The 22,437-nt window shown below is 33.3% G+C and overlaps 1 protein-coding gene across 2 annotated transcripts; it reads left to right on the top strand.

Moving 5' to 3' along the window:
- Positions 1–66: 66 nt before the first annotated feature.
- Positions 67–4,409, top strand: LOC135832200 (fas-binding factor 1-like). Of its 2 annotated transcripts, XM_065345310.1 has the most exons (18): positions 67–235; positions 307–403; positions 508–1,002; positions 1,066–1,121; positions 1,207–1,315; positions 1,401–1,450; positions 1,645–1,743; positions 1,822–2,078; positions 2,163–2,276; positions 2,374–2,577; positions 2,640–2,779; positions 2,851–2,936; positions 3,019–3,251; positions 3,329–3,463; positions 3,546–3,722; positions 3,791–3,928; positions 4,019–4,135; positions 4,224–4,409. In XM_065345310.1, the coding sequence occupies exons 1-18, from the start codon at positions 229–231 to the stop codon at positions 4,296–4,298; spliced, it is 2,589 nt and encodes an 862-aa protein (XP_065201382.1). In that variant the 5' UTR covers positions 67–228; the 3' UTR covers positions 4,299–4,409. The 2 variants fall into 2 exon arrangements, with proteins under 2 accessions (XP_065201382.1, XP_065201381.1); XM_065345309.1 differs by having other exon boundaries at positions 68–235; positions 508–1,121.
- Positions 4,410–22,437: the final 18,028 nt, after the last annotated feature.

Here is a 22,437-nt window from a genome sequence, read left to right as displayed (position 1 = left end):
CAAAGCGCTCCTAGAAAAATTTTACCCAACTTCATTCGTAAACATCGTTTGTTTTTTTGTACTTGTTATCCGACGTTGTTATCACAAAATTTGATCGAAATTTATTTTCAATTTCGGCATTTTCCAATGTTCGTCGGTATTTTTAAAATATTGAAATTGAAAATATAATTTGTTTTTTTTTCTAGGATATCTTCGAAGTGCCCTGAGTCCTCGGTAATCATTTCAAAAATGCAAGGTGAGTTGTTCTCCTAATATCAATATGAATTTCATTCGCTACAATTTTGAACATTCTATGGATTGAAATAGATATTGATGACTTTGATCCTTTGGATGATATCCTGCTTTCGGATGAAGAACCTGTAGACCCTAAGAATATAATTTTGAAAAAACCTTCCATCTTTCAGTGAGTACTTTAAGCAATGTTTTTGTTCATCTATGCACTACAGCCCTAATGAGATACATACCCATCGTAGAACGTATGATAGTTAAATCGATTTTCAATTAAAGGAAACCAAAAGAAATCAGTGCTGTCGATGATCTATCTAAAGAAGACAAGAAGAAGCGAGTGCTTGCTGAACTATTCGGTACTAAACATGAACCTGAGAAAGAAAGTAAAGAAGAACCCTCTAAACAAGAAGAAACTGCTATTTCTCAAACAAAATATGACTGGCTTGATTTGAAAGCTGAAACAAAATCCACTTTACCGGAGAGTACATCCAATAAAACTGTGACATGGAAAACCCCTGCAGAGAAGTCGCTCACTTTCATCGATGATACCAATAAAAATGATAATTTTGGCAATAAACTACTCACCGCCGAGAATGATGACATATTTAGTGTATCGCAAACTTCTATTCCTCGTATCACTGAAACGTCGGATCGCCGGAAAAGTGAAAGTAGCGCCCAAAGTGACAGTAAAAAATCAAAACAGAGGTTTAAGTCGTTAGATCTGGATTTAGATTTCGATTTTGATCAACCCAATGAAGCCGAATCGTCTAAGAATAAGAATGTACGAGAAAATAAAGAACGAAAAGTCGAGAGCAACAGTCTGCCTGAATCAGAGAACGTTGCAGTGAAAACAGCTGACGAGGATATGAAAAAAAATACCAATCAGGAAACAAGTGTGTACATTTACATTTAGTAGTTGTAGCATTCTATAAATTTTACATTTCAAAATGAGGTTTACTGATATTTTTTTGATCTCAGCTAAACGAGATGTCACAGAGTTATTTTACGTGCCGTCCATTGGTAATCGTCGATCAGGAACTCCCAAAGGACGAAGTCAAATATTCGATTCAGCTGTATCTTCTTCGTTGTGAGTGTTCACTGTTCATGTACTACTTATCGTAAAATTATATTTCATTAATTTAAATTATAAACAATCAAGTGATCTATTGTAGTCTAGTACCAGATCATTCGCAAAATGTAGTCAATTCCGATTCATTGAAAGGTAAAATTTCAAGAGGACATATTTTACTGTCATTTTCATCACAGTAGATTGTATTGAGTGTTGTAAAAAAGTCACGAGTTGATGTTTTGTGTTATTGATGCAATCTAATTATGGAAAATTTTTGTGAATGCACAATTTTAAAACCGATAAATTGCTTCGCCTACAAATTTTTAATAAAATTTTCCTGATTTCAGATTCGCTTCCTACTTGGTTAGAGCCTAAAAAAAATGAAGTGCGATCCGCGCCTACAATTTCTAGATCAGATAAACTTAATTATGAAAAACTTGGAAAAAGTAAGTATTTAACTACATATTTAATCATACGAGTATTTCTCATTGTAACATTCATGCAAACCCGAATGCTGTTTCTAGGTGAAGGAACAGTCGATGGCAGAAATATTTCAGAAGTCAAAGATAATCTTACACTAGAGGCGAAAAGTACAAAAATTGATAGTTACGTAGAAAGCGACGTATTGTCCACCGTTCTCGAGCTAAAAAAGAAACAAGAAGAATTGAAAAATATTGCCAAAGCTCAAACGAACAGTCTGATTCGTCATGAACAAGAAATTCAAAATTCCGCTGCAAAACTCATGCTTCAGCATCGCAGTAATATGAATGCTTTAATGCAGGTAATGTTTTATGTTTTACGCTTATTTTTTAACAATTTAATTTTCCAATTTCTTACTGACGCATTTCTTGGTTTTACCTCGTAGATAATCTCGCCCGATAGCATTAATAGCGAATTTAACGAAAAATTAGACAAAGACAAGGATAAGGACTTACAAATTAAAATCGAAAATTTCGAAAATAACGTGTCGCAGTTACAGGTTAATTATTCAAATTCTTAAATTTCTATTTTTTTACCTCACTTTTGTGAAATATTTAGAATTTTAACTGTTTTTTTTTTCTTCTTTCTTTTACAAGATGAAATTAATTCAGCAAGAATTGGAAAAATCCGAACTTCAATTGAAGTTGGAATATGCCGAAAAGAAATACTCTACAGATTTAAATGCGCTTGAAGATTTGTACGGTTATAAATTACAAGTTGCCAAAGAGAAAGAAAATCATTTAAAAATGGAAATACAAAATATAGAAGAAGAATACACTAATAAATTACAACGAAGAAAAGTGAGTTGATGTTATGAAAATGATTTCATACCAATAGAAAGTGATTACTTTTTTGTGTGTAGGAAAATGAAAACGAAATAATTAGTTCTTATAAAGAAAAAATACGGATCATGCAAGAAGAACATTTGAATGAAATGAAATACATCGCTGATTATCGCGGGGTTCGATCCTCTTCTAGAAAATCTGAAACGGAATTAATGAAGTAAGATTTTCTATCACTAAACACTCGATGGCTTAAAACCTATGGTACTAAAGTTTTTATTCCTGATGCAGCGCTGATATTTCCAATGAGAAGACTGTTTCGAAAGAGTTTACTACGAGAGAAATAGCGTTAGAGAACAGAAGAAGGGAATTATTAGGTACTTGATAGCATACAAGATTTCATAAATGCAATGTTTCTCACGGATTCCAAGGTTGTAGTTTTAATTACCTGTTTTACAGAATTAGAAGATGAACTAAATAAGCAAAAGTTGGCGCTAGAAGGTAAATCTACAGCGTTGAATACTAGAATGGAAGAATTCGAAGCAAGAAGTACCAAACAGAAATTGGCTGTAGAGCAACAGAAAAAAGATTTGAAATTATCTCAACTGATTTTGGAAGAAAAAGAGCTTTCTTGGGAAAAAGAAAAACAACGAGAGAAAGATTACTTGCAAAGTTATAAACAAGAACTTGAAGTACGTATTTTCGATTCTCGTTTAAGCGAATTAATTCAAACTTGTTACGAATTTTTTGCCGTTACTGTATTTCCTAGAATATGAAAGAAAATTTACTGAAAGAAGAAAAAAAATTAATGAAAGAGAAATTTGAAATATCAACCGAGAAAGCTCGTATAGAAGCTATTTTGAATCTGGACGGAACTCCCGGACAAATAAACAATGTTTTATTGGTAACATATTTTCCTTTATGAAAATGATTTTTTCAAATTTTTATTAAATGTTCAAACTTTTTTCTTTTTTCACTGATTTTAGAACAAAGCAGAACTACAAGGAACATTGGAAGAAGTCAATCGTTTAAAAGAAAAACTACAACTTGAACGCGAAGAAATCAAAAAGGAAGAACGACGTTTAAAAGAAGAGAGCTGGAAGTTGAAGGAAATCGAACAACAACTCATGCTTCAGAATAAACATTATCAAAAACTACTTAAAGTAATTGAATGTTTTTCTCGTCTTGATTTTTTTTCCAGTTGTAATCGTATGTGTTCTTTACATCTCAGGAATCCGAAATGAAACAAGAAGAAGGAATTCAAGCGCTAAAAAAAGCTCAGAAAATAGAAAGTCAGATGAACGAACGAATAGAAGAAATTGAAAACCGCTTATCAAATCTGAGAAGAAAAGAGGAGCAACTAACTCATGTAGGAATGCTTCCAGTTTATCTTAATTTCTTGTTTTTTAAGCGTCGGTGATTTAAATTGATGATGATATGATCACTTTGAAATTTTTAGGAGAAAATTGAAGTGTCGAAGGAACGAGATCTTATAAATAAAAAGAGATACCAACTTGATATGATTTTGCCTGAGCTTACGTACGATGAACAGTTGCCATTCAACATTATGAGCAGAGTACAATTTTTAATTTTTAAAATAAGTATCCTAAACAACTTAATCATTTTTGATATTATAAAATATCGTATTTTGATTTTTTTTTCAGGGTATTATTGATCCGAAAATTATGATAATGAAATGGAAAGCTGAAAATGATATGGATTCATTATTTGGACATTAAAACAATTGTATACGTAACATACCTATTGTGAACATTATGAAAGTGTTGTCGCGCATTTAAAATCAAATTTTTCGTTTGAAACAAAATAAATATTGTACTGATTTTCTGAAATTGATTTTTTTTTTCAATAACCTAGATTTTTCTAAATACTTAATAAAACAACTTTACTTCAATCCGAACTTTCTATTTCAAGACACCATCCCTCTCAAAGATTTGAACCAATTCAATACGTTATCTTTGGAACTCTATAAGAGTAGAATTGACATCCAAAACCACGAATCACATCTTTTATAATCCTTCGTCACTTTCGTCACGAACTGTTGCTGACAAACAACATAATGGTTCAGCATGTATTGCCAATTCTTGATAGGTCTAAATCCCTCACCATCCAAACCAAAATTAAAATGACGTGTAAATTAAATAAAACATTAAAGCGATATCGCACTATTACATCTCGGCACCAGCTCAAAACAACATGAAGGGTAAAGTTTAAAAATCTGCGTAATGAAATGCACCCCTCACTTGTCAAGTAGCATTATAAAGTGCCTACCTATTAATAAAAAATGGTTTTGCGCTCGGATGGTTAACTGACCCTTAGTCTCGATTTAATCATAAACCGGGGACCTGGCTTTGGCCCTTCCTATCTGACCCAAGGGATTTGAAGAAAGGATTCTTTGATCTACAGGGAACGGTTTAAAATCCATCTGAAGCCGTTATCATCGAAAATGTTCGCCATGTAATCTTACGTGCTACCAAACAATTTATCATGTGAAGACACTCGAGGTTTTTTTTCTATTCTTTGTTACGGTAAATGCGAGAATTTTAAATTATGAACGTTTTAGGTCTTTTTGGAGCCTTTTTAAGTTATAAAGAAATTTTATAAAATATTGTTAAAAGGTTTTCCCATTTTCAAGTTGGTTGCAATAAAATTCAAGACGTTGGTTTATAGTTGAAAAGGGTTGAGGCAATTTACATAATTTTAATAAAGTAAAATTCAAATACCTTGGGGTTCTAATATACGGTTAAGTGTACCTGCCTAGTGTTCTCGAGGAAATTTTATACCTAATAATAGAAATTTTCTTCAAAAGCCCATGCATTTAAATAACTTTTCGAGATTGGTTTTTAATATCTGTATTTCAACTTCAAAGTGCGAATTGGTGAGCATAGAAATTGAATCATTTTTTCATTTTGAATATAATTCTGCAAAAAATATTACATCGAAGTAGGTACGCATGGTGGATTAAAAAAAATATTCGCTACGGTGTAGGATTATCTACTTACTACAGGGTGGCCAGAAATATCGGGTACCCCTAAGAAAGTTTTTCATTAAAAATATAGTTTGGCAACGTGAAATAGATGCATATGATTGGTGGAATGTTATCTCTCCAGTCCAACAACCAATCATGTGTTATCATTATTATCATTCACTGTGACCAACCGAAGTATTTAGTTAGAAAACTTTTTTAGGGGTACCCGATATTTCTGGCCACCCTGTAGGTATGTATCCTATTATGGATGAATCAACCCGATGTATAAATCACTGTAATGGGGATAGACTAAGTACATATATCATTAATTTGTTGAAAACGTTTCGAAAATTTGAGAAAACGACGAGTGCGTAATTATTTATGGTGTTGAAGTTTATAAACCTCAGTTTATTCTACGCAAATGCTCGTTTGAAGAAAGCTATCGTGTGAACTGTACTCGTATGCTGGATGGGAACTAATTAGGTACTAAATGAGGGGAATTTCGAAGCCACGTGACTAAATGAACAGTCAACGAAAGTCTTTGTACAAGAGAAAGGAGTTAAAAATTCTGATCGCTGTTAATCGATGGATGATTCGGCCGATATATTAATTCATACATCAGCTGTTATTTTTTAGTGACCGCATTTTGAACTTGCTGACTAGTCTAAAGTTCTAAAGCTAGCTTTCATACGTTTATTGTTTCAAAATAAGTAACCAATTACCAGCTCATATCACAAGTCCATGATTTTAGTTTAGTACCCAATTAGAAGATGCATATCTCGCTCGTGTCACTTATTAAATAATAAGCAACATTCTAAATTTGAAATATTACCAACATCAATGTTGTTTCCGCTTAGTTCGAAAATGGTTCGAGATGTATGCAATTAAATGTTGAAATGATCTTCAATTAGTCGGCATACGCTTTGAATTAGATCATCGAAGGGCTTAGTCGCAAAGGAAACAACTTTAAATGACGCGGAAAGCCGACGGGCATCTTTCGCGTAAACAACCGATCAAAATGTGCTCATCCTCGATTTCTGTTTTGTCTAACATTTATCGCATGAGTTGGTTTCTTCCTAATTTCACATCTTGCCGTCTACACTTCTTCCGGAATGACGGTAATGAGCGCCTAATTCGTATTAACTGTTTACATTGTCCGAATATTGTCCTTATTTACATATAGTTTAGCAACTCAATGCATATTTTGGAGCGTTTTGCAGATGTTATCCATAGTAGGAAAACTCTGTATCTACTATCTTATTTCTTCTTTTTCGTATGAAACATGTAGCTATTTTACTTACCAATTTTCAAACACCTACATTTAAATTTTGAAAAAATATTGATATCCACTTCGATGGAAAAATTAACAAGATTTTATCAATACTTGACCCAAAACAGTAGCAAATCGCAATATTTCAAACCTTTTATACTTAGTTTTATGTAGGTAGTATAGGTACCTAAATATAAAAAACCCATTGTGATATTTTGTAATTTTTTTTTTGCCAACTCAGACTACCTACTTTGTGCGATATTGAAAAAACGGTAGGCCATTCTAAAGTACCATACCTACTTGAACAAAATCAAAAGATTGAGAGGGAGTGGGGCCAATGATCAATACTTTTTTAAAAATGTATTTTGGTCATGTTTTTGACAAACCTACCACCGCATTACTCCGTATTGGGGAGAAAAAACAAGAAAAGCATAGTAGTTTGATGTAATTTAATACATGAAAATCGCTATACCCTTAAAAAAATATTCAGGAAGAAATTCACTATTTCGATAAAACATTGTCGAAATATGTATCAAAAAAAAAAAAAAAAACGTACGTATCTACATCTCGAAAAAAAAACTATAATAACTTTCATATCGGTTATTTCAAACCATTTTTGGAACACTCAAAACAATTTTACATCGATATGTACCAATGTACCTACATTTCAAAATGTTTTCATCTTCTCAGAAAGGAGGTATTTAAAAAATTTTTCATCGCACCATTCGGGCACAACTTTGATCACTTATGTGGATTTTTCGATGACCTACTTTTTTAATTACCTACATAAACAAATTAAAATAAATTTTATCTGGCATTATTTGACGAATTATATCGACATTTCAACATCAAAATTATCAATGAACTTTTTAAAAAACTTCATTTACGAATAGTACGTAGGAGTAGGAGTTGCATGTTTGTATTTTACCGACGGGTACATTGAGTTGCGAACTGAGGAAATTGAAGGCGCTATTCTATAAATTTCATCGAATCTTTCGCGAGTTCTTTAAATCTGTTTTTGTTTTTTAATTTTTAAAACGTACTTACCACTCACAGTTATTTTTATGAATGATTTAGCGACGAGAGTAGCTTTTCAAAAATTAAAAAATTGAATTTCAAGACATCAGTAGGTAAGTTTTTTTTCCATTCCCAAAACGTAAACTAAACAAGTTTAGCATCTAAGTAAATTCTTTATCCTTTTTTTTTTTTTTTTTTTTTTTGGTAATGGAAAAACAGAATGCGGCAAATCAAGACGAGTCACATTTTTCGAAATCATATTTTTGTTATAAATCATCATAGTGTTGACATTTTTAATTTTTTTACTATTTTATACAATTTATGAAAAGTGATAAATTTACCTAGGTATGGGAAAAAAATTTGAAAACATAATCGTGAATTTTTATTATTATTATGGTACCTATTCGGTGGAAAGAACTCCGAGTTCATTAACTATTCTTTCATTATTTCGTTTACAGTGTGCAATAAAAATAGCAAATTGGAGAATTCAGCTGACTATGCCATTTTCCATTTTCCCCTGACAAGATTAGGGAAACGTGAAAATTCGCAAACTATTCGGAAAGCGAGAACATATGCACATTAGACGAAAAACTCGACGACGCGGTCGAATTTTTCGCAAGCGTTAATTATTCTCGGCAGCACATTGGTAGGCATCTTTCAACACCACCGCGATACTGAAGCCAGAGTTTGCGGAACAACGCATAATGTTACACTTTTAAAGGCTTTGTTTGAACACGATGTTGTTTGCCATCAGCAATGTAACCTATTTGGTCAGATAAAAGGGTGATCGTTAGAAATGCCGTATGAATACAAAAGAGTTTAAGTACGAAGGGCATTACTAAGTGACCCAGGGGGGTCTGTAGAACAAGTGTCCAGGGGTTACCACATGCCGAGCTGCATCTGCCAGGTTTCACAAAACGTGCAAACACCACGCCGAAAGGTTGTTTTTCGTCTTTTGCAACATATTGCCATTAAAACCATCTTATGTGCTGGTTAACTAGGGACATAAATGACATTTTTAATGAATTTACATCAACACCAGTGTTCTAGAAAAATAGGTACGCTGAATAAATGATCATTTTTGCAGCAATATAACAGGTATGAACACCTCGAACGACAAGAATTTACCAGATACAGAACTTACTTATCTTAATGGAGCTAGCAGCACATAAGAATACTACCGATACGTCTAGGTAGGTAGGCGCTCAACTCATCGAATAAACTTTCGAAGTCGTTTATTTGTGTAGACAATAAAAATTAATCATAAGCGATCATTTTTCACGAAAAAATATACAATTTTTTGGTCGAGTTTTTTCTCATGCTTACTACCACTTACTTACTTATCAATGATTACCTCACTGTGGCTAAATTTTTAAAATGCTACCTATATTTTTAAGCGCATTTAAAATGTCTCGTGCATAGCGACAAAGGGTTGTACAAATGTATATACGTGTAGGTATGTATACTCGTAAGAAGCTATAAGGTACGTGGAATGCGTGAATGTGAAACGAGAGGGTTTCAAACATCACACTGCGATGACAGGTGTACAGGCATTTCTGTAAAGGCTTCAAAGTTGGCGTGTAAGTTTTACAGAAGGGACGTGCCAGAAATGCTTGATTTAGGCGCAAATGTGTAGTGTTGAGCTTCTGACACTTTCATTCCTGTTTTTGGCTTTTGTCAGTATACGAAACTTCATTGTCGTATCATACTTATCATTTCGAATTAAATTACAAGCGAATCGAAGGTATGAAGAAATACTAGTGGTGATGTGATGGATAGTTCCAGTATAGAGGTTTCAACGTACGTATCACATCTTTTTTCTGATAAAAAATATATCTACTTAGTAAACTTACAAGCAGGCAGTAGAAAATTTCTGGACTGAGCAAAAAAAATCGAATGAGTAGATACACAAAATTACATCAACAGACAATATTTTACGTAGATGCTGAATTTCATTGTTCAATTTTTGACGAATTTTTGAACTTAAAATTTGGAATTACATAGGACCTATACCTATCTAAGCATCTATTTTCAAGGGGGAAAAATCAAAATTTGGTTGAAATGAGGTATAAAAAGCAAAAATTTGGTTTATATCTTATTTTCAAGATCATGAATCGATTAATGACGGTATTGAGCCATTCTGTAGTCTCTAGCGGATTTTTGGATTTTCTTGTTCTAAAAAAATCTTTATGAAAAAGCCGGAATGAAATTCAGTGCTTAAACTGTGATCAACTGTCCACATGTCCTTTCAGTTCATTTAAAGCACAAAGATTTAAAAATGCGGTTTAGCCGTTAACGTTTAACATCAGTGCCGGTTTTAAGGGGGGGGGGATTTGGGTGATAATCCCCCTCCCCCAAGAGGTCAGTTTTTTTGGAAAAAATTTTGATGCTATAAAGTAGGAATTTTCCAAGCATTTTTGCGCTCTTGTTTCACTGAGATGGATGCCGATTACAAACCGATGTTCATTTTTTTTCATCTTTTTTGAGAAGAAGAAGCCTTTTTTTTCTTCTCAAGCCCAAGGTATATTCGTACACGATTTACTTTGAATAATATTTTGCAGACAAATTTCAGTCACTGAGGTCCCTCCTTTTTAAAAATTAAATAAATGAATGACATATTTATTCAGTGGCGTGGCCAGGGAGTGAAGGGGGCCATTGTCCTCCCTTGCGAACGAAAATTTGAAATAAAACATGCAAAAGTGAACGTTTTTTTTGTTGTTCGGACCCATTTTTTCTAAAAATTTTCGCTCTCGCTTCGTTCGAGCAGTAATTTTGCATTCATTTTCATAATATAATCACCACACATCACGATAGGTTTCCAGAAAGTGACTCCTAATTTCGATTTTTCATCCCTAAAAATCTGGTTTTGCCTCCTCCTTGATGAAATTCTGACTATGCCACTGTATTTATTTGATTTCTGCTCTCCGAGAAGCTTAATTTCACCCCCCCCCCCACCCAAAAAATGAGACGGCAAAATTGTTTGGTTCTGACCCAATTATCCCCCTCCAAGGAAAAATCCTGGCACCGCTACTGTTTAACATATTCTTTAGCATTTTTTTTTTCCAAAAAAAAAGTAAAAAGCTGAAGTTTGGTTGTACCCTATTTTCAGTTTCTTAAGCCGATTGATTGTTTTTAGTTGACGGGATTAATATTACAGATATGTAACCAATCTTAAGTGCTTTATTACCAACGTTTTAAAAATGTATAAAACGTGATTACCTTATTCACAAAAAAAAAAAAAAACATAGGTTGACCAGTATAATTGACAAGGGTCTTTCTTCTGGCTACAACTTTGTTTTCGTTGAAACCTATCCTATTAAAACTAATTTGTCTTAAAATATACTTGGGTACCTACATGTTGATTCACGTTGAAAAGCAACTCTAAAAAATTATGCAAAAGCAAAGTAGGTGGATATGTGTAAGATGATTTATGTCGTAAATATTTGTGATAGTTTCTCACAAAATATCCATCATCAGGTATCGCAGATATGGGTTTAACTAGGTACTAGGTATACATGTTAATGTAAAAGATTGTTACCTAATGGTTCAACGACATTGGATATACCTACGTGTAGTAGGCCTGCACACATAACAGATTAGATACCTGGGTTAATAATTATTGTTTCGGCGTTTGGTAGAATAAGTCATCTGGGAAATAATTCATTAAAACTCTTAGCATAATTAATTTCGTTTTCAGAAAAAATAATAGCGTCGCTGTTCCCACGATTAAAAAAAGATTATTCAAAAATTATTCCGTTGTCGTATACGTAGCTTATTTATTTTTACGACAGGACATTGAGTGAAATTAAAACACGTTGCTCGTATGTAACCTAGGTAGTTATAAATTTTTCCAAAATTAATGTCGAAATTTTCAACACGATCGTTGTACTTATGTTTTGTTTCTCAAGTCTCGATTGTAATTATATTTTTAAAAATCCGCGTAGCAATCTAAATAATATGCATTTTATACTCACTGAACACGAAAATAAGCTTGTAAAGATTCTATTTTCCGCAAGACTATGTATAGAGGTAGTTTAGGTACAAACAACAGACTACCACACGGAGTAATTCAGAATTATATACTTACTTTAACCCTTGTTTAATGAACGCCCGAGTGTAATTTCAAAAAATGTACTTCTAAAACTCCCAGCTGACTGGTTTACCTACTCTCGTATTGGTAAATGAGCGTGTTACACTTTGCCAGTTATAAGGTCGCGAATTAGGTACCGCAACTTTTTCTTATTCATTCGCTTTTTCCATGTTTGAAATTTGAATTGCGAAAACGTTTTTCTCATTTTCTCAGCTTTTATCTCGTTATTTAATCATTAGTAATTTTTACTTTCAAATAGACTTTTCTTTTAGGTAGGTAGTTTTCCTCTGTTTATGCATAAGGTAAAAAAAAAGTAATTTTTAAAGAGCTAGAAAACTGATGGTGATGGAAATGAGTAGCAGACGGTATGCTCATTTCTGCTGTAGATCTTCAATGATTATATAGAAGCACCTGCGATGGGAGGATATACTATTACTACTACTGGTGCATATTTCATTTGCCGTGATGCAGTTTACTCTTCGAATTGGTAGTCTGTGTTTTTAATTTTAATCTTTTCTAATGATCGGGTGTATAATTAAGTAACCATTTTATACATTGTGTAATAGAGGAATTACCAATCGTTGAATGCGTTTCATAAAAATGGTGGAATTAATCGTGGGCACTGTAGGCAGATAAGTAGATGTGCTTGGAATTCATTAATTCTAAGTTGCAACGATTTTTTTCCTTACAAAAATGATTCTTCCAAGTACCTACCTATGTAGGTAAGTGAATACGATAGCAGGGAAAAATATGAATGAGGTGCATGCGCAGACGAATTGACATGTTGAAATGAACGAATTCAAAGTTATGAAATTTTTTCAGTTTTGAGTTTGGTAATGTGATTATTTGACAAGAGACTTCATTGATTCCGGATTCTTCGATTGGAAGAAAGGTACACTATATCTATTGCTGTCTTACCGTGTGATCATTCAAATTGAAAAAACTGTGAAATCGCCCAATCATATGAAGATGAATTTTTGCTGCTCAAATGTTGGCCGAAGGTGTATAATTGATACCGGATCGACTGATATTACTATATTTGCTGGAGCTGGGATACCGAGGGCCCATCATTCTCTCTTAAAGAAGCAATACGTGGCCTGCGGTCCCCTGACTGAAAGGGGTTTCGTGGGAACTCACTTTTTTCCCCTTGTCTCATCTGAATGGACCTGCTTGTAAGTGAGTATGAATACTGAAAAAATTCAAAAAAAATCCAACATTTTTTCACTGTGATTTTAGCTCATATCCTGCCTCGAATGAAATGCCCCAAATATCAAAATCTGCAACTCTTTGGATATTCTCAACTCTACCTTATACCTACTAGGTACCTACCTGCCGAAATTTGTCTTCAATATTGATAAAATTACGTATGTTTAAAAATGTGTTTGTTTGACACTCCGGTTTCCAGATTGAGGACTGGGGGCATAAACATTTTTGAAGCTGGAAAAACTAAATCGAAGGAGCACGCAGAAGTAAGTACATCCATAATACCAGTCAAAATTTCTGGTGCTAAAGGACATTTTTCGATTTTTTGATAAATTTTTAAAAATTAGAGCTGGTCCTTAACATGCACTGAATGCGTTTATTAGTGCTACAATTTCGATAGTTCTTATAATATTTTTTTGAAAAACTGGAATTTTCAAAAAGTTGTTGGAGGCTCCAAAATGGCTTGAAACCATCTTTAGTCCACTGTGAGAATGTCTAAACTAGGGCAAAACCCGAACTTTAGCTTTCAAACTTCATTGGGTATAGTTTCGCTGTAGAGTTTCAATGTTTAAAAAATCTGCTGGAGGCTCCATAATTACTCAAAACGGTTCGGAACTATTTTCAATCGCAATTTTTTGGGAGAGAGGGGGGAAAGAGGGGTGCTCAAAAATGAGATACGAACCAAATTTGAGATTTCTCGGTTACCTATAATTTGGTAAAATTATGATTTCTTTGCATTTTTGGCCCAAAACTTAATTTTCAAAAATTGACCGAAAATTCGAAAAATCCATTTTAGCTTCTAAAATTTGGGCTGGTGTTGTATTTTGTATTTTTGCATACTTTTACTTTGATTTGATTTTGGCAAGTTCCGAAATTTTCTGCTGATTGAGATAGGTACCTCACTTGTAAGGGAATGTTAATACGTACCGTACCCCAACCCCATCATGCAAGTATTACTTTACGTAGGTTATTTTTTGAAGCCTGATCGACAGGGAAGATTTCTGATCGTTAGTCAGAGACATGCAGATTGCAGATATTATTGCTTTGAAAATGGAATAGAAATATGTACAGTGTAGACAATTTAGCTAATTTTTTGTTGGGTCCTTTTGGAGAAACTGTTTTTTTTTGTTTTTTTTTTTTTTAGCATTGGCAGGCCCTTAAAAAAGCTCGGGTCTGTGGAAAACCCCTGCTCTCTGCACACGTCTGTCGTTAATTATCCCATGAGAATTGTGAATTGATATCTCATTTTTTAGAATTTCACTCACACCCGTATACAAAGAAATCTGGAAGAAGGGAAAAATCGTACAAGGTACCTCACTCGAGAATCGAAAACGGGTAAATAAATACTTATGCTGAAGGGCTTGCAGGTATTTTTAGTGAATTTTCAGTTGACACTTGACAGCTCTTAGATGTCTTCAGTTCTCCAATTCTAGTCTTTACTTCAACACACAGTCATGTTTTAGAAAATTTTAACACCATTCCGAGGTAGGGAGGAGGGTGTATTGTCTATTCTTTACGCTACGATCAAAGATCATATAATCTTGTATGCATTGTATATTTGTATTTACGATGAAAAGAAGTAATCAAAGCTTCCGATTCCTGTATCGGCTTCAACGTGACTGGACTGGAAGTTCTGCAGTTGGTCAAAGACAGGTACACCATCACCAGCAGTATCAACATCAATACCTACTTACTCAGCGACTCACGCATGCAAATCTGAAGACAATTTTCTTCATCGAACTACGCGTCTGATAAGAATACTAAAGTAGGAGAAAAAAAACTCGGATAATATTTTCACGGTGCTAATAGCCGAAATATATAGCTTTTAAAAGGTTACGTTAAACTTAATAATAGGGTAGAAAGAAAAAATGATAGTAAATCAAACGAATGGTCATAATTCAGCTGAGAAGAGGGCGGACATTTCGTACAAACGGGGCCTCCTATATGCAACCTGTTAATTGCTATTTCGACTGGAGACCGCGATACATAGCCCATCCCACTACCTACTTCTGTAATTCATTTTTCAAAACTTTAATTTAGTTTCGTTTTCTTCAACCCTTCTCTTATATATTCGTATTTTTTTCTCCTCTGTGTTTTATTTTTCTTTTAAAACGCGCACATACCGACTTGAAGTTTTTGTAACAGATTTAATTAAAAATTACTCCTTCTTAGTGAAATTACATTCATCTATAATTTTTCGGCACTTCTTCCTTAACTTAAGCCTTCAGGTTTATTATCCTACGTGGTTTTGTTATACAGTCGATTACAGTATTATGCATAACTTTACCATAAAGATACAATCGGATGCTTTCCCATTCTCATCCCTTTTGATACTTAGGTGCCTAGACTTTACCTATTATGTAGAAGTCGATTAAGGAAGTTACTTTATGGGAAAATGGGAAATGCGTGTGTTTTTAATTAGCTACCTATATGTATTTAATTCGAATTTAAAGTTAACGATTGTCTTAAGTATCTACTCGTATGGTTAATTTTTACCCTTGATCATTTCATGTACTGGAACGAGTAGGTAACTCGTTCCGCGTTTTTTTATTGTTTTTCCAAATCAGTATAAAAAGTTCCTGAAAGAAAGAAGTATGCAACATATTCACCATGTTTTGAAATAATCGAGTTTAATGACCAGTGCCATATAGTAAACCGACTACATACACTAATTGTAGTTGCATTACGAATAAATAGATAAGTTCCTGATTGAATACGTCTACCACGGATGAGCACATAAATACCTACTATGTAGTAGCCGACTAATTGCATGATTTTTCAGAGAGCTACCTACTCGTATGTAAAGATAATTTTCAAAAAAAAAATGAGAAAATCGCAATTCGCCTGGTTTTATTACTTAACATCTCTAGTTTGTTTGTTTGTTTTTTTTTTTTTGCTCGCCAATATTTTGGTCCTAAAATTAGTTTATTAGTCTCGCAAGTACATTAATTATATCAGAGCTGTCATACATACAAGTAAATCGCACAAGAAAGCAACCAACAGTCAACACATCGCGAACGATTTATGAAACTCATAGCCTGATCACTTTTAAACGAGAATTTATTCGTAGAAATTAGTGAATATTTCAACGATTACCCTTCGCCGTCTACACGTATGGATTATTTCGTGTTATGTCATACGATGTAGATACTTTTAAATACATGTGTACAAGTCAGGTATCTAACCTACTATACGTATAACATATGTATGAAACGAAAAACACAGAATCTGCTCGTATAATAAAAAGCCCGCGGCTTGCTCTTCAAAATTCTACGTCCGACTCCATTTTCTTTTCATTCGAATGGATTATATTATTTATTAAAACGTTAGCGGATAAATGAATATAATGTACATTTGCCGACTGTTTTGTAAGTGGTTCTCATTCGCAAGTGTAGAGATATAAGCCAATGTTGAAGCTTGACCGTCGTTGGCTTTGTAGAATTTAATACTTATGTTTAGTTGCGACGTAAATGGGTATCGTTGATCTTGACTGTTTTTTCATGTGTCGCAGTTATCTCAGAATTGTATAAAATTTAGTCTCTTCAAAGTCCATCTATAAAATTCATTTCAATACGAACGGTAGGTATAGGTACATTATGGTCCAAATAATGGAGATAGGATGAGTGAAGAACGAATAAGTATAAGTAAGAAAACTTTGCCCATGGTTGGCAGATATCATTGATAAGCTAGGTATCTACTATTCCGGGCCTTTACCTACCTATGAAAAAAAAAATAAATAAAAAAAATAACAAAACAAAACAGAAAATAATAATAATCATGGGGAAAATTAAATAACAGAGAAAAATACAGCAGAGATGTTCTTTCCGTTGATAGACCAGAAAATACAATATATAAAGTCATGGGTTACCTATATATAGAATAAACAATCATCTAATAACAAACTGAAATGAATGCTTCTACAGCAAAATAACATATTTTAAGCAACAAGAAAAACAGATATAAGATGTAGCATTACTTAGCGATCTGTCAGGTGTTTTCACCCTCCAGATACTGGATTAGTGCCACCCGAGAGCCCAAAAACCTCTATACTCATCACTATATTGAATAGCCTTGGAAAAAATCGAGGGGCCTGAGCACTGGATCAGTCTCGTCAGTAGATACCTAGGAGCAATAGAGTTATAAATTTTCCTTTTTCTTTCCTTCACATAAACTTTAAATTTGGACCTGTTTCTTTGTACATATATGTAGCAGTCAATAGCCTTGGACTTAATAGAGCTTCTGAATAAGCAGGATTTCTAATTTTTGAAAATCATTTTCGTGCTTTCTCCCCTCTTTTTACTCACAACGCTCCTGTCTGCCAATTTTTGTAAAATACTTATGAATAAGTTCTAAATGATAGTCCGCTGCTCCTTCCACCCACTTTAGCAAGCCATACTAAAGCACAGATGGATAAAGAGCATAGTAAATTTTTACGACGTGTTGAATGCCAAAATGTTGTGGAAGGAAACGATTCAAATAGTTTAATTTTCCAAGTTTAGTTTGTAAGGTATAAACTCTACTCTTTCCAATTCAATTTGGAAGTACATAAATTGAGAAAAGAAAAGTTCCAAAAAAACTGAATTTTCAAAATAATATCCAGGGAGAAAGTGAATACGCATAGGTAGGTAGGTACTTATAATTCTTTTAAAAAGTTATGGTTTTCAATTTTTCCCACCAATCGATTTCGAATTTGGCATCTTCAAGGCTTCATTCACACCTCTCATATTTTACAGTGGTGTTCTGTGAACTTCCAGTTTGATAAATTACATAAGGAACAATGAAATAGGTACTTCTTTACCATAAAGAAGTTCATTTCACAGATCTTAAGGTAGTCTTGGAAAATTTCCAAAATATTTGTGTGACTGTGTTGTTTAACGAAATAGGTATACCCTTTAATGAAACGACTATGAATTTTGGTGACGATAGGTACTCATTCAATTGCAATAAAGTGCTGATCTAGCATGGAAACTGGAAAGTGATTCTAGTTCAGCAGTTCAAGTATCATGGGGAAAACAATATGACATTTTTTTTGCAGGTTTGAGGTTGGGGATTAGCTTCACAACTTGAAAAAAATCCTCTCTGCAGCTAGTTATATAGGCTTCAACTTTACAAATGAAAGTCGAAGACGAGCCATTTTGGATATATGACCACGTCAAAAACTTGTTGAAAATTGTTTTTTTTTGTGTCCCTTGAAATTAGAGTGAAACCGTTTAGCAAAATAAGAAAACTGCACTTTTAAAACAGTATTTTGAAACAATTTGAAACACTTTTGGTATTAAAAATGGTTGGAAAACACTGTGTTTCAAGTCTTTGTTTGTATGTATTACGTTTCAAAACTGCCTACAAACTGTCCAAAAATTGTTTCAAAGCAGTTTTGAAACTGAAACCAAATTTTTGGAAACAATAAGATAGTAATTCTCCTATAATACATGAAACAGTTTCAAAACAGTATTTTCCTAGATCGGGGAGTCAAGTCTACTGAAACGAACACAGTTTGAGAACACCTCGCCATCAAATGGCACGGAATTTATGAACGTATTGAGGCGATTTAATTTATGGAATAGAAAAATTTCTTTGACAGTTTGTAGTTTTAAATTTGACTCTAGGCGTATACAAATATTTCACAGCATTGAAAACTTTTGAAGCAGCAGTCACAGCCCATGCAATCATTAATAGTCCGATTTTTTCCAGCAAAAAAAAAAATAATAATAAAAATAAAGAAAAGAATGACCACGTACGTCGACGTTTGAAATTAAACTAATTTAAATTCTTGCGTTTTGACTTTTAAAATCATTCATTATTATTATTATACGTATACCTGTACTGCTTGATGTGTGGGCGTACACGTACCGTTGCCACAGGTTTTTTGTTTTATTGTATAAAACCGCATTCGTGAAAATGGTCAATGTCAAATTTTCACGGTTACGGAATATTAAAATGAATTTTTAACCAATCAACAATGAGTAAGTACACTCGGAACTTTGAAAAGATTTTCTCTACGAATAATATACCTAGATACATGTATGTACTTAATACATACGTACTTACATAGCGCGCATGTGTTTATGAATTTCTCAACATTATTGAGCCACTTATTTTTATAATTCATTTCCCATGTTGAGACCACGTAGATAGTAGATACTTATACGTGTACAAGTACATACATGAAGGTGTAGGTAATGGGTCTATATAAAAACGATGTAATACGATATACACGAAAATTTAATCCGTGTCGAATTTCTTCAACGATGCATTTTTCATTAAAGTGTGAAAAAAAATCGCGGACGTCGTATTTTGGCGGATATGTAATTACCGTCGCATTGGCGCCACCAATATAATTGCAATTTATAAACATGGCGTCTGTGTGGACATTGGATACGATATTCGGACGTTGGAAAATTGCTCAATTTCACCGTGAATATGATTCGCTCAGTGCCACAATAACCGCACAATGTGTATAAAGCGGTAACTCACCTATGTAGGTCTAGATACTATTAGTACCTACACTTTTCTCTGTGTGCACTGTATGCTCGTCTAGGTTCCTTCTACAAAATCCTACCTATGGCGAAATCTAAATAGCGTGACACTTCTGGTAGGTAGGTACATAATATCTGGCTATAGTACATTAGGTACTTTCCTTTGTCTGAATGAATAATTTACCCGCACACCCGGTACATACTACTTACTTTCTGAGAATTTAAAGGAAAAGTTCAATCTAAAACTCAGTTGTATATACGTAGGTAGGTAAGTACCTTGTACTAGAATCAATGTCTGCGAGTTTTCCACGTAGGGTAAGCGGAGAGGTACTATATATCTACCATGTACGAGTATATTAACTTTACATGTATAATCTAATACAATGTTTATAGGTGTAGGCTATAATGATTTCTAATGTTTTACACGTAAACCTGTCATTAGTTCAATGCAACCATTTCCATAAGACGCGTCTAACCGTAACAAATATATTCTTCATTTTATCTACAATTATTCAGCACACTAAACGTGTAATTTTTATAATTTTTACCATTTAGTTGCCAACAACGTCGTATAATTTAAAATGGATTTCTTTTTCACCAACCATGATTAAGTATGTTATCTACAATTTTTTTTTCACAAAAATGTCGTTCGACTCTGATACTTACCTATACCTAGCTACATATTATATGCTACGTGGATATACCTACTCGAGTGGATAGGTACCTATTAAATATGTACGAATGTACGAGATACAGCGGAAATGATCGAGGTGTTACTATCTCAGTTTTATGAAAAATGGATAAGAAACTAATTTCATCTACTCGTATCATCATAATGAATGCAAAGCGCTTCGTGTATATCTTTACTGACGTGGAAAACTACAAATCACCTCGGATTAGGATTTTTTTCTCATATCAACATCATCACCGAAATTTGTCTTAGATTAGATCATGTAGACATGTTTATGCTCACATGAGGTGAATATCCATTTTGAAACTAAGATGTAGAGAAGAATTCGGAAATTTGTTAGAAATACTTATAGCTACACGATAACGATGATCCCAATGGTTATATTTTCCAAACTTATCTTTCATTTTATCTCTGATGATGCAGGAGGTGGTTTGAACAAAAATAACTTTTTAGGTAATTATGAAAATCTGTACGAAAACTTATCGGTTCATTTGTGCTATTCCTCCACAATTACGATATGGACATGAACTGGCCTACTTAAAATGATAAATACCTACGTATACTCACAATAAAGTGTTCAAACATTTATTTTGGTATAGCCATTTTTCTCGGGCTAAAAAAATTGTCTTCCTAAAAGATGTTTTTGAAAAGTAATCAGGACCATAAAACATCAAACATTTAGATACACAGGTAGAGTTACTTATTTTGAACCTTGAATGTAAAAAAATAATTTTGGAAGATGATATTATACACCAATTAAAATTTTTTAAATTTGAACTAGAGCTATAATATGTATATTTTTCGAAGGCCATTCAAACTAAAAAAATGAAAGAATTTGGAAACAAAAAGGAAAAATAGATATATATAAATTTTGGTAACTTTTTCAAAAAACTTTGAATTTGTACATACTTATTATAGAATATGTAGTAAAGTTCTAAAACAAGATCATACCTAATTAAGATAAAAATTTGGAAATTGCTCCAAATTTAAGTGGGGGAGGGAGGAGGGGTATGAAAATGAGGAACTTGCAACTTCAATTTAGCGTCCCTCCTAGGAAGGAAGTACAAAAAATGCCTGAGTAGGTACACCTTATATTCAAAAACGCGTGCCCGTATCATGCGTGAAACATGTTGAAAGATTGGTGAGATTTATCTCTATACGCCTGGTTTTTCTTTAATTAGGTACATACAATTAGCCCTACCTAGATATATACATATTTAGGTACCCATTTTTCCAATTCTCATCATACAATCAGGGTTAGATATGGACACCAAGTATTTTGAAAACTCCAACTATTCAAAAAACTTGAGAGTTATATTTTTTTTCAAAAAGAGTCTGAAAGAGTGAGAGTTCAAACACTTTTGCAAAAGAACTCTGAAGAGTATATAATACTAGAACTCTTCTGAAAACTCTTTTTGACGTCAATTTTACCTTATTCTCATTTGTTCAAATGAAGTAAGTAAGTATGTACCTATAACTGTTGAAAAAAATCTCAATAACTTGTATCATATTATGAACTACTCAAAAAGGCGTTTAAAAAAGGAAAAAAAATGAAGCAGAGCTGAAAAAAGTTTTCCATTCATTTAAGTATAGGTACCTATCAGATAAGTTTAAAAGAGTTAGAAATCTTCTGATGGAAAAAGAGTTGAGTATATATATAAAAAACGTTTGACTCTTTTTGAAGAAGAGTTGAACTCAGAGTTCCTTTCTTCTGATGAAATTAGTTCGAAAAGAGTTGAAATTTTAAAACAAGTCGACTTTTTTGGAAAAGATAATTGTGAGAGCGCATACGAAAAAGGTCCATATGACCAAAAAAAAAAAAAGTTCCCTAAAATTGTTGTAGGAACTCTTTAAAGACTTCCTACAACAATTTCAGGAACTTTTTTTTTTTGGTCGTATGTTCCCTTTTCGTATGCGCCCTCACATATAGTAGTAGATACTTATTGATTGATAAAATTTATTACCGAAGAGGCCCTATTTTTTGGATGAAATAATTTTTTTTTGTTCTTTCAGCTGCCCAGCAATAAACAGCAATAAACGCTGTTCAAGACTTTCTCAAACTCTTCTTAACTAAGTCTCATTTTGCTTTGAGTGCAGCGAAGATGTACAAGAATGATTCATCATCAAAGGCAAACACCTTGCAGA

This window comes from Planococcus citri, chromosome 1 (assembly GCF_950023065.1).
Source record: "Planococcus citri chromosome 1, ihPlaCitr1.1, whole genome shotgun sequence".
Classification (NCBI taxonomy): domain Eukaryota; kingdom Metazoa; phylum Arthropoda; class Insecta; order Hemiptera; family Pseudococcidae; genus Planococcus; species Planococcus citri.
Note: the sequence above shows the minus strand (reverse complement) of the source record. Positions and strands in the feature narration are given on the sequence as shown.

What these genes read in the sequence shown, in the direction of transcription:
- LOC135832200 (XM_065345309.1), top strand. An exon ending in TCTGAAACGGAATTAATGAA is followed by an intron (nt 2,780 to 2,850) that starts GTAAGATTTTCT and finishes TTCCTGATGCAG; the next exon opens with CGCTGATATTTCCAATGAGA. An exon ending in GTTATAAACAAGAACTTGAA is followed by an intron (nt 3,252 to 3,328) that starts GTACGTATTTTC and finishes TGTATTTCCTAG; the next exon opens with AATATGAAAGAAAATTTACT.